The 12439-nt window shown below is 35.1% G+C and overlaps 1 protein-coding gene across 1 annotated transcript in view; it reads right to left on the bottom strand.

Annotated features, from left to right (window-relative positions):
• The window catches only part of LOC149798631 (uncharacterized), a 262358-nt gene that overhangs the window by 176612 nt on the left and 73307 nt on the right, over window positions 1-12439 (bottom strand). Inside the window, exon 7 of the mRNA XM_089957464.1 lies at window positions 2508-3648. Within this exon, the coding sequence (XP_089813590.1) occupies window positions 2508-3648 (1141 nt within the window). The remainder of the gene's footprint in view (window positions 1-2507; window positions 3649-12439) is intronic.

The following is a 12439-nucleotide window of genomic DNA, read 5'->3' as shown; positions in this document are numbered from 1 at the left end:
ATCTAATGTTTACAACATATTATGGAAACATGTTTAGAAATCACTTATAGAAAGAAAATAAAAAGTTCAGTTCACAGAGCATTCCATAGAACACATACACATGCCATTTTGCATCAAATCACCATGGCATCATATATCAGTATATTGTATGCACATGACATCCCACAATGCAAGTCAGCTGTGCGACATTGTCTATCCTGTTGATTTTCCATTTATTTAATAACCACACTTTGAGTCAGATGCATTTGTGAAAGTTTTGTGATATTTGTCAAGAAAACAGTACATGATAACAGGCAAATTTCAAGCAATTCACAACTGCAATTACAAATGAAGTCCTGCAGACATGCATATAAAGGAGGACAAACTTTTTAAGGTAGCTCAGTCTGGTTTTCTGTTTTACCAGTTCATTGTTTTCAACACTGAAAAACTATTCTATCTGCCAGTCTATCATACTAATTCCAAAAGGACTTTTCTGCCTACCAGAGTCCACTGAGAAAATTCCTGTTGAAAATGTAATTAAATGACATTTTTATTTTATTCTTGAATCTCATCAATATAAATCTGAATGCTAAATTTTCATAACAAATTTTGCCGTAAAATCTTGACTGGTTGACATGTCTGCTACTAAGCAGCCCTAATTAATGTAATAGGAATCAAAGAAATATCAACTAAGGCTTAACCAAAGACCTTGCTACACCTCTCCCTCAATAACCTGCAAGTGACACGTCCTTAAACACGGGTTCATAAACACCATCAGTGGCATAGAGCAGGGAGACTGAAATTGCCTGTCTGAGTGCTGGCTTGCTTACAACTTTCTGTTATACATAAAACTAGGATCTCCATTGTCCCTCACATGTAATGGGTATTAATAATTATGAATACTAGATCTAAAAAAGGTAACTTAAAGTCCATAGTTGATGACAGACTTTTAATATGGATAAAGCTGATATGCAGTACTCACAATTAATGTCTCTAGAAAGTTAGAGTAGCATCCCTTTTAAGGTTAGAATATGTGTATGTATGCACTGCAACCTAAGAGCGACAAACTAAAGCTTCATAACTCGAATTCAATTCATAAATCAACAGAACCAAACCTTTTATAAGGGCTGCAATCTGAGTAATCATTCCAGATTGCAATTTTAAATGTCAGTTCATTGACAGCACATCACCATGTAACATTGACAGCACATCACCATGTAACATCGCACATCACCATGTAACATCGACAGCACATCACCATGTAACATTGACAGCACATCACCATGTAACATCGACAACACATCACCATGTAACATCGACAGCACATCACCATGTAACATCGACAACACATCACCATGTAACATCGACAGCACATCACCATATAACATTGACAGCACATGACCATGTAAAACCCTACATTGTTTGTACTAACAGTAGACACACAGCAATGGTACAGTTATAAAAACAACATCCAAATCAACAAAAAACCTTGAGAAACAAAAACAAAAAGAGAGAAAAGACAAAAAAGTGTGGATTGTATTAAAATCTACAAGTTTATTCTGTTAATGCATCACAACAAATTTTTAAGAAAAATCCAAGGACAAGGCAAAAGAACAACTTAGGAATTGTCTCCAATGTGTTATTTTAACAAGAAATTTGGCTGACACTACACACATATGTTACTGTGATGTTGGTACCTTTCATGTACTGTAACTAGTAGAAATAAAGTAATGTGCTAATTAGCTCATGTTATTATACCAAAGGACCATTACGTTTTCAATAGTTGTCATAATAAATCTAGCTTATCCACTAAGCAGGCACTTAAATTAAGTTTTCAATTAGCCACTAATCCGGCACTTAAATTAAGTTTTCACTTAGCCACTAAGCAGGCACTTAAATTAAGTTTTCACTTAACCACTAAACATGCACTTAAATTAAGTTTTCACTTAGCCACTTCTTGGGCAATGATGTGAATGTCAATTGACTCCATGTCTGAATAGAAGAAGGCATGTTGCATTTCTACTGATTATAATGAAACAAGCTTAAAAAATAAAATCAAACATGAAATTAACATGTCAAGTTTTCTTTTTTTGTTCTTTGTGTTGCCACCAGTGGACCTTTCCCAACATCTCCATTGATAGCATATGGTGTAATTTACTGAGAAAATATATTTGTCAAAGACATTCTTATAAAATACATGGGTTTTTGTTAAAATTGAAATTTCATGATGTCCATCCTAAATTAAAGTGCTGTAACTGCTGTTTTCAATGATAAACAAGTGATATATCCCACTATCATTACCAAATTTTATTGTAATTTATAATGTTAAACAAATAGAAGTATATATTATGCCTCTTCTGTAGAATAAACATGTGATCCATACCAACCTATGCTTTTATTAGCAGATTCACGAGTTATTATGGTGCACTAAAATGAATAAGTGGTGTATTATGTTCCTTGCATGGATATGAATTTCAAAGACCTTGAACTCAAAATCTGCTACCACCAACAAGACAATTAACACCTACCTTGTGCCTATTCTTTTCCTCCTCGGCTGCTTCCTGCAGTCTCTTCTCTATGGTTGCCCAGTCCAAATGAGGAACAGTAGACTCTATATTATAAACATCAAAACAGTTTGAATTATCTGCCCCTTCTGTTGAGTTATCCCTCTTAGGTCCACATCCTTTTCCAGGACTTTGTAATTTTTCAGCTAAATTTTCAGCAGTATCATTGATATCATCAAATGCCTTATTCACAGTATTGGTAAAGTTATCTTCCTTCTGCTGATTGGGGAGGATCTGGTTTTCTTGCATCTTGTCATCACTTACCGATGGAATGTTTGTATGGATGCATAGTTTGGAGTAGAAAGGAATGTTAGCATTTGTGAAGTCAGACATTTTTTCATGTTTCCCTGAATCTGAAAATTTATCTGCAGTGACTGACTTCATATTATTTTCATTTTCATCGCAACCTCCACTTGTCAATCTCTCTACTGTGAGATGTTTCATCTCCTCTGATAACTGATGTCCACTTTCCATATCTGAAGAATCAGCAGTTTCAGAATCAGGGCACTGTACATCTAACTGCGTACTCATGAAAAGTTCTAAAGGCTTTGCATGTATGTTAGATTTCTTTAAATCTGCAAATTCCTGTGCCTTGCATAGTAAATTCTGCTTCCTTTGTTGTCTCAGCTGGTAATCTTTATCAGATTTATCAAACTTTCTCTGCAAAATGCCACAATCCAACTTACTGTCTCCTTGCTCACTATTTTGGATACAAATATTGTTCACAATAAAATCCCCCGCAATTTCTTTTGGATATATAGATAAGCTCGGAACTGTAATTGCTTCACATGGATATTGTTCCTCTCTAAAATTTATAGTAGGTAAATTTTGCTTTTCAAAATATTCTGCTGTATCATCAGATGTTACAGTTGTACTGCAGTCTAAAGTTTCAACAATTTTAGTATGCAGTGCTGCATGCACTTCCTTGTCTATACTTGCATTTTCTTCATCTTGTGTCACAACGACATTTGATACTGCATCTAAACTTTTGTCAGTTAAAATTGGTGAGTTACGATTTTCTACTTCCTTTCTTGCTGATGATTTGAGATCAGTCTCCAGTGAGGCCTTTTTTCTGTGAACGTAAGCTCTCCACGCCCTCTGAATTCTGAAAAGATATGAAATCTTTAACAATTTATGAATACTGTAAGAATTTCACTATTCATGTATTTTCATTAAGCAACATTTTAAAATCTAATAGTGAACTCTACAATGACATTGTCATTGTCCCAGCAAAATAAAGCATAGTATGCCAAAGCCACTGTGTATGCTCACTTACGCGTCCAACTGCAAATTCCACAGGCCCCAGTGCACCACAAGCTCTGGGTCTCCACAGCTTTTTAGGTGTAATCAATAGATTAACAACACAGATTCTGATCTGCCAGCATTTTATGCAATGGGAGATGAGAGTCTATACTATTTGAAGTTGGACCTGCAAGTATAAATAGTACATGTGCAGGAAACAAACTGAACTGCAAACAGCATAGACCCAGATCTGTTATGGTATAATGTGCCAAAGGATCAGAATTTGTGCTATTCTCTAGCAATCACAGTTAGAATTATCAGACTAAACCCATTATACCATGTCAGATCTGGGTCCAAGTTAACAGCTATGCATGTTAGGCATGAGAAAGTATGTTACTTAATATACTCATGAAAAAGATCCAATTACAAAGAGCATAAACCCAGATTTGTCATCACAACGCCCACCTGCTGATCTAAGTTGATGGAGTTTGTCAGAACAAAACAGTAATAAACAACAATGATCCAGCTGCAAAAAAAAAACAGTATCTGCAGATCATGGTCTAAGTTGTTTTGAAGCTGAATCCAACTTGGTAATTATATCACAACTTTAGAGGACACAGGATCAAGGGCAATAACTCTACTTTTTGAGTATATGGAACAAACAGAGATACATAGAAAGCTCCTCATGAAAAACATTCCTTTAACTGGTAGTTACATGAATAAATTTTATAAGAGTGGAAATAACCAGAAACTGTATCCTTTCCTGCACATAATATTGCCCGTGCTCAAAAAGTAGATAGCCCAACACACAGGGCCTCTCGAAATCTAGATTAGACCCTTCCTGTATTCACAGTGAGTTGCCTGTAAGTCACATGATCAAAAATTATTATTTATCTGATTTGCCCAAAATACCCTTGAATGTGCCCCACAACATGAATAATTTTCATTTTGAAGATCTCGAATGACATGGGTAAATTATTAATAAACACCTCCCCTGCTGGGGCTCCATTGGTAGGTCCCTTATTCTTTATAAAAATAATCTGCTGGGACTCCACTGGTATGCCCCTCATCCTTTATAAAGATCTTGAATCACAAGTATAAACTTAGCTGATAAAACGAAGCATGTGATCTATGGATGGGGAACGATACTTTTTCTGTTCACTTATTTTGATTGGTTACCTATAATTATCACTCACTTGTACTGCATGAATAATGAGCTGTCAGCTGAGCAGTCATAAGGTAATCATCCCCAGTTCAATGTATCAGACAGTACTTATGGGACTGTTTGATAGTTAATCTAAGTAAGGGGATCAGAGACTTTCAAAACAGTCCATAACAATATTTTCATGTTAAAAAAATTAATTATATTGCATTTTAATCCATTTTGGTTTGAAATGTTGACAGCTGCTGATTTTAATGATATACTGAGTCAACTGATATGGAGAATTGTTTCTTTATGTGTAATGCTTCTAATGACTCACTGTATTACAGCACGACATGAACTAATTACAAAGCCTGAAGCTATTGAATTTACTGATTGAAATTATAAAAAGAGACAACTGATGGCTCTAAATTCATTTATTTATAATTTCAATTAAGCAACATGTTGGGAATTATGCAGCATTCACAAAACAAAACTACTTGAATAGTCATTCCTGTAGATTAACATGATTGTTGCAACAGAAGCTGTTGTTGTTTTTGTAGGGTTTAACGCTATTTTTCAGCACAAGATAGGCTCTACATGGTGGCCAGTATTAATGGCGGAGGAAGAACCTGGAAAAACACGGAAAGAAACACTGACCCACAAGAAGCTACTGGCAAGCTTTCGCATGTACCCACATTGGCCGAACCCAAGACTCAAACCCACGCAGACAGAGGTGAGATGGCAGTGATCTGTAAATGTGAGTGCTTTAGACCACTCGGCCACTCGGAGCCCCAGGTTAAGACGAAATACACAATACATCAACCTGATGGCAAAAGACACAAACAGCAGAATAACACAGTACATCAACTTGATGGCAAAATACAAACAAACAGTAAAAACACAGTATATCAACTTGATGGCAAAAGACATAAAACCAGTAAAAACACAGTATATCAACTTGATGGCAAAAGACATAAAAACAGTAAAAACACATTATATCAACTTGATGGCAAAAGACAAACAAACAGTAAAATACACAATGCATCTTCTTGATGGCAAAAGACATACAAACAGTAAATACATAATACATCAACTTGATGGCAAAATACATAAAAACAGTAAAAACACAGTATATCAACTTGATGGCAAAAGACATACAAACAATAAAAACACAGTATATCAACTTGATGGCAAAAGACATACAAACAGTAAAAACACAGTATATCAACTTGATGGCAAAATACATAAAAACAGTAAAAACACAGTACATCTACTTGATGGCAAAAGACAAACAAACAGTAAAAAAACACAGTATATCAACTTGATGGCAAAATACAAACAAACAGTAAAAACACAGTATATCAACTTGATGGCAAAAGACATAAAACCAGTAAAAGCACAGTATATCAACTTGATGGCAAAAGTTATAAAAAACAGTAAAAACACAGTACATCATCTTGATGGCAAAAGACAAACAAACAGTAAAATACATAATGCATCTACTTGATGGCAAAAGACATACAAACAGTAAATACATAATACATCAACTTGTTGGCAAAAGACATAAAAACAGTAAAAACACAGCACATCAACTTGATAGCAAAAGACAAACAAACAGTAAAATACACAATGCATCTACTTGATGGCAAAAGACATAAAAACAGTAAAAACACAGTACATCAACTTGATGGCAAAAGACAAACAAACAGTAAAATACACAGTGCATCTACTTGATGGCAAAAGACATACAAACAGTAAAAACACAGTATATCAACTTGATGGCAAAAGACATAAAAACAGTAAAAACACAGTATATCAACTTGATGGCAAAAGACAAACAAACAGTAAAATACACAATGCATCTTCTTGATGGCAAAAGACATACAAACAGTAAATACATAATACATCAACTTGATGGCAAAATACATAAAAACAGTAAAAACACAGTATATCAACTTGATTGCAAAAGACATACAAACAATAAAAACACAGTATATCAACTTGATGGCAAAAGACATACAAACAGTAAAAACACAGTATATCAACTTGATGGCAAAATACATAAAAACAGTAAAAACACAGTACATCTACTTGATGGCAAAAGACAAACAAACAGTAAAAAAACACAGTATATCAACTTGATGGCAAAATACAAACAAACAGTAAAAACACAGTATATCAACTTGATGGCAAAAGACATAAAACCAGTAAAAGCACAGTATATCAACTTGATGGCAAAAGTTATAAAAAACAGTAAAAACACAGTACATCATCTTGATGGCAAAAGACAAACAAACAGTAAAATACATAATGCATCTACTTGATGGCAAAAGACATACAAACAGTAAATACATAATACATCAACTTGTTGGCAAAAGACATAAAAACAGTAAAAACACAGCACATCAACTTGATGGCAAAAGACAAACAAACAGTAAAATACACAATGCATCTACTTGATGGCAAAAGACATAAAAACAGTAAAAACACAGTACATCAACTTGATGGCAAAAGACAAACAAACAGTAAAATACACAGTGCATCTACTTGATGGCAAAAGACATAAAAACAGTAAAAACACAGTATATCAACTTGATGGCAAAAGCCATAAAACCAGTAAAAACACAGTACATCAACTTGATGGCAAGACATAAAAACAGTAAAACACAGTACATCAACTTGATGGCAAAAGACAAACAAACAGTAAAATACACAATGCATCTACTTGATGGCAAAAGACATACAAACAGTAAAAACACAGTATATCAACTTGATGGCAAAAGACATACAAACAGTAAAATACACAGTGCATCAGGCATCTACTTGACAGCAAAAGACAAACAAACAGTAAAAACACAGTATATCAACTTGATGGCAAAAGATATACAAACAGTAAAAACACAGTATATTAACTTGATAGCAAAAGACATGCAAACAGTAAATACATAATACATCAACTTGATGGCAAAAGACATAAAAACAGTAAAAACACAGTATATCAACTTGATGGCAAAAGACATACAAACAGTAAAATACACAGTGCATCAGGCATCTACTTGATGGCAAAAGACAAACAAACAGTAAAAACACAGTATATCAACTTGATGGCAAAAGACATACAAACAGTAAAAACACAGTATATTAACTTGATAGCAAAAGACATGCAAACAGTAAATACATAATACATCAACTTGATGGCAAAAGACATAAAAACAGTAAAAACACAGTATATCAACTTGATGGCAAAAGACATACAAACAGTAAAATACACAGTGCATCAGGCATCTACTTGATGGCAAAAGACAAACAAACAGTAAAAACACAGTATATCAACTTGATGGCAAAAGACATACAAACAGTAAAAACACAGTATATTAACTTGATAGCAAAAGACATGCAAACAGTAAATACATAATACATCAACTTGATGGCAAAAGACATAAAAACAGTAAAAACACAGTATATCAACTTGATGGCAAAAGACATACAAACAGTAAAATACACAGTGCATCAGGCATCTACTTGATGGCAAAAGACAAACAAACAGTAAAAACACAGTATACCAACTTGATGGCAAAATATACACAAACAGTAAAGAAAACACAATAAATACATCAATTTGATGACAAAAAGACATGCAAACAGTAAAATATACACTGCATCTACTTGATGTCAAAAGACATATAGACTCTGAAATACAGAGAATATCAACTTCAATGCAAAAGACATACAAACAGTAAAAAGAAGCAAAATACATCAACTTGATGGCAAAAAACATAAACAGTAAAGAAAACACAATACATCAATTTGATGGCAAAAGATATGCAAACAGTAAAGTACACTGTACATCAATTTGATGGAAAAATACATACAAGCTGTTAAATCCAAAAGCAGACTGTGTTTGCCACAATTATTAAGAACTGCACACTTGAATATGCAGAAACTGAGAAATAGCTGTAAGCCCCTCTGCAGCAGAATGTAAATGAGGTTTCAGTCTCATGAACAATATCAAAAGTATAAAGTCCAGAGAAACTATTTAAAGCATAACAGACTGCAACTGTTTATGAACATCAATGGCTGATCCAGTCAGTACAGTCAGTAAGGGGTTGGGGGTTTATCCAGTCAGTACAGTCAGTAAGGGGTTGGGCCTTGATCCAGTCAGTACAGTCAGAAAAGGGGTTGGAGGTTGATCCAGCCAGTACATTCAGTATGGGGATGGGGGTTGATCAAAGTCAGTACAATCAGTATGGGTTTGGGGGTTGATCCAGTCAGTACAATCAGTAAGGGGTTGGGCCTTGATCCAGTCAGTACAGTCAGTAGGTGGTTGTGGGGTGATTCAGTCAGTAGTCAGTAAGGGGGACACTGAAAGAGCAGTACATGGAAATTATTTGGTACTGAGTACTGGTTCAAATCAGCAGGACAAGTTGAAATATCTGCATTCAAAGAAAGGAAATCAAATAAAAATTGTAGACAAAGTAAAACCCAAATAAACACCAGTTCTGCATTGTCCCCAAATAAACACCATGTTTGTGTTGTCCCTCAAAAACACATTTTGTGTTGTCCCCAAATAAACACCAGTTTTGTGTTGTCCCCAAATAAACACCAGTTTTGTGTTGTCCCCAAAAACACATTTTGTGTTGTCCCCAAATAAACACCAGCTTTGTGTTGTCCCCAAAATACACATTTTGTGTTGTCCCCAAATAAACACCAATTTTGTGTTGTCCCCAAATAAACACCAGTTTTGTGTTGTCCCCAAAATACACATTTTGTGTTGTCCCCAAATAAACACATGTTTTTGTTAGGTCAAAATAATATATTTTGAAGTGTACTTCATAATGATTTTGTCACATTTAACAAAACACAATTTAGCTGTGAGCAATTTCTAGATTTATACTGTCCACTGTTTTCTCCTGAGTAGACATAAAGCTTTGCATGAAAGCAGCAAATCACAGTAGTTCAACTTTGTTCATTGTTTGAAGATGTTGAAGCACAATGTCATAAACAAATGCTGTTAATTCATTTTAAAAATCAGTCATTGTATTTCAATTTTAATTTTGTTCTAAACAGAGTGGTCAATTATAGTTTTAGTTAAAGTCTAGAAAGATCTTTAACAGAAGAATTGCTGAACAAGATTAGAAAGTGCTGAAAATTGTGGCTAGATATACGCATCATATGCTTCTAGGGGGCCCTGAATGGCCAAGTGGTCTAAACCGCTCACCATTCCGGATCACTGCCATCTCACCTCTGTCTGCAGGGGTTCGAGTCCAAGGCTCAGCTAGCGTGGGTACGTGGGAAAGCCTGCCAGTAGCTTCTTGTGGGTCAGTGGTTCTTCCCTGGGTTTTCCAGGGTTCTTCCTCCACCAGTTATACTGGCCACCATGTATAGCCTATCTTGTGCTGAAAAATGGCATTAAACCCTAGAACAACAACAACATATGCTTCTGTCTTCCTAGGTATCATGATGGGAGAATTGCCTTAATTTTCTCTGTGACAAAGTCAGGCCTTCGCTATAGTATTTAATATTGCCATAGCTGTCTAGATAAACAATCGCTGTCCCAAAGGAGTGTCTGGAAATGTGTCAAATGCTTTTAGATGGAATTTCACCCTGATAAAAGCAAAGGGTATCAGAATTATGATTGTGGAATGTGTTATCAAATTTAGAAATCATTTCTCTGAAATACAGATCTTAATGTTTGCAGCTGACTTTTTACAGCAAAAGTCAATAAGTGGACAGAATGGACTGGAATGCATACTGGATCAAGCAAAGGTAAACATAATGCGCCTGATTTATTATCACTCACTCTCTCTCTGTCTCTCTCTCTCACACACACACACACACTCACACATATACACACACTGTAAGGACAATTTGAAATTCATATGGCAAAAAACCACTGACAACACTCAAACAGACACCTAATTTTTTAATACATTGATTTATACAAAATCACTATTGAAGTATACCAGAAAGAAATAATTTACCAAAACTTCCTCTGTATATCTTAATTCCATGAAGCAATTAATGGTCCAAATAAGCCATTATCTTTGAATTTGCAAATAACATGGACCTAAATTGCACAAAGGTTCAGCCACTCACTTTGCACATTTATTTAACGGGTGATGAAACCATGGGTCCTTTGTTGGTATTCAAGACTTGCAACGAGAAGGGTGCATGTTTGAATCCTGTCCAGATCAGGCCTGGTTAGCTGCTTTGGTTGAGTTACTGGGAAAGGCACATGCGTACAACAGTCTCAGTACAAATATAATTTGCCATACATAAAATCCTAATCAATAAATTAATCCAATGTGAAACACTGGTCACAGTCACCTAGACTGCAACTAAGGCTGAACTACTCATGGGGATGCATCCCCTGATATATTTATGTTCTCTAGCCAATAATGTGTAAAATAATTCTAACCTTGCTCCAAATTAATTACAGTACTTATACCTATTAATACACATGTGCATGTATTCACATAAACACACCCCTTTTGAGTGATATACCACTGTCTACATTAAAGGCAGAGGCATGAAGATCAACCACTAACTGAGTATCCCCAGGGTAGGAAACATCAGCTCCAGTTTGCTTATCCTTAACACTCCCCTTGCCAGTGTCATATAATAGTAATGCAGTGTGTCACCATCAAAGGTTTCTTGACAGTGAATTTCTTTGCCAAATCATACTGATACAACTTATGTTGAAGCAAAACAGTTATGTGCTAAGATTAATTTCCCTAAATCAAACTGTCTTAGGTTAATTAAATAACAGAAACTCAGGTGTGGAAGTGTGTGCCACTAGGTGTACAAGAGGTCTTATAGAAAGTGAAGCATGTATCATTAATATCTGTATAACTATTATACAATCTGGGTCTAAACTGGAGATATACAAGAGCACAAGAGTAGAAAGTGAGCAAGTGGGAGGGAGGGGTACTGCTATGGATTACCCTAGTCATGAACCAATTCCCACCTTCTTGCCCATTACAATTACCAGGTACTTGCAAGCTAAACACCTGTGTCAGTAATTATTACCATTATTAAAAACAAAGCAAACTTAAAAATGTGATCATTGAACATGGATGTCCCACCATGCAGAGTGCCTGAAAACCAACCCTAATGCAACAGCTAACTAGATGAATGAATAAACAGATGGACATAACAATGGACATACATAAAGATGTACAGGCAACAGTAACGCAGTATGCCCTACTAGTGAGGCAGTACAGAATAAATCATTTAATTGTATATATTGAGACTCATATAAATTTATATGTCAAATACTTCTACTTCATTTAGATATAAAAGACCCCGACCAAAGCAGAATAAGCAAATATCCTTTTAAAAGATGCATATTGCAGGAAATTCATTTCCCCTGCTTTACATTTGAAGAATAGTGGTGAAATTTTACAGGAAAGGGCTAGGTGACAATAGTAATATAATACATGAGTTATGGTACACCTGAGAGATGTCACTAACTGATAACATACAACACTGACAATAAAACCCAAATAAG

The sequence above is a fragment of the Sinohyriopsis cumingii genome, chromosome 5 (genome assembly GCF_028554795.1).
Source record: "Sinohyriopsis cumingii isolate HCF-2022 chromosome 5, ASM2855479v2, whole genome shotgun sequence".
NCBI classification, from domain to species: domain Eukaryota; kingdom Metazoa; phylum Mollusca; class Bivalvia; order Unionida; family Unionidae; genus Sinohyriopsis; species Sinohyriopsis cumingii.
Note: the sequence above shows the minus strand (reverse complement) of the source record. Positions and strands in the feature narration are given on the sequence as shown.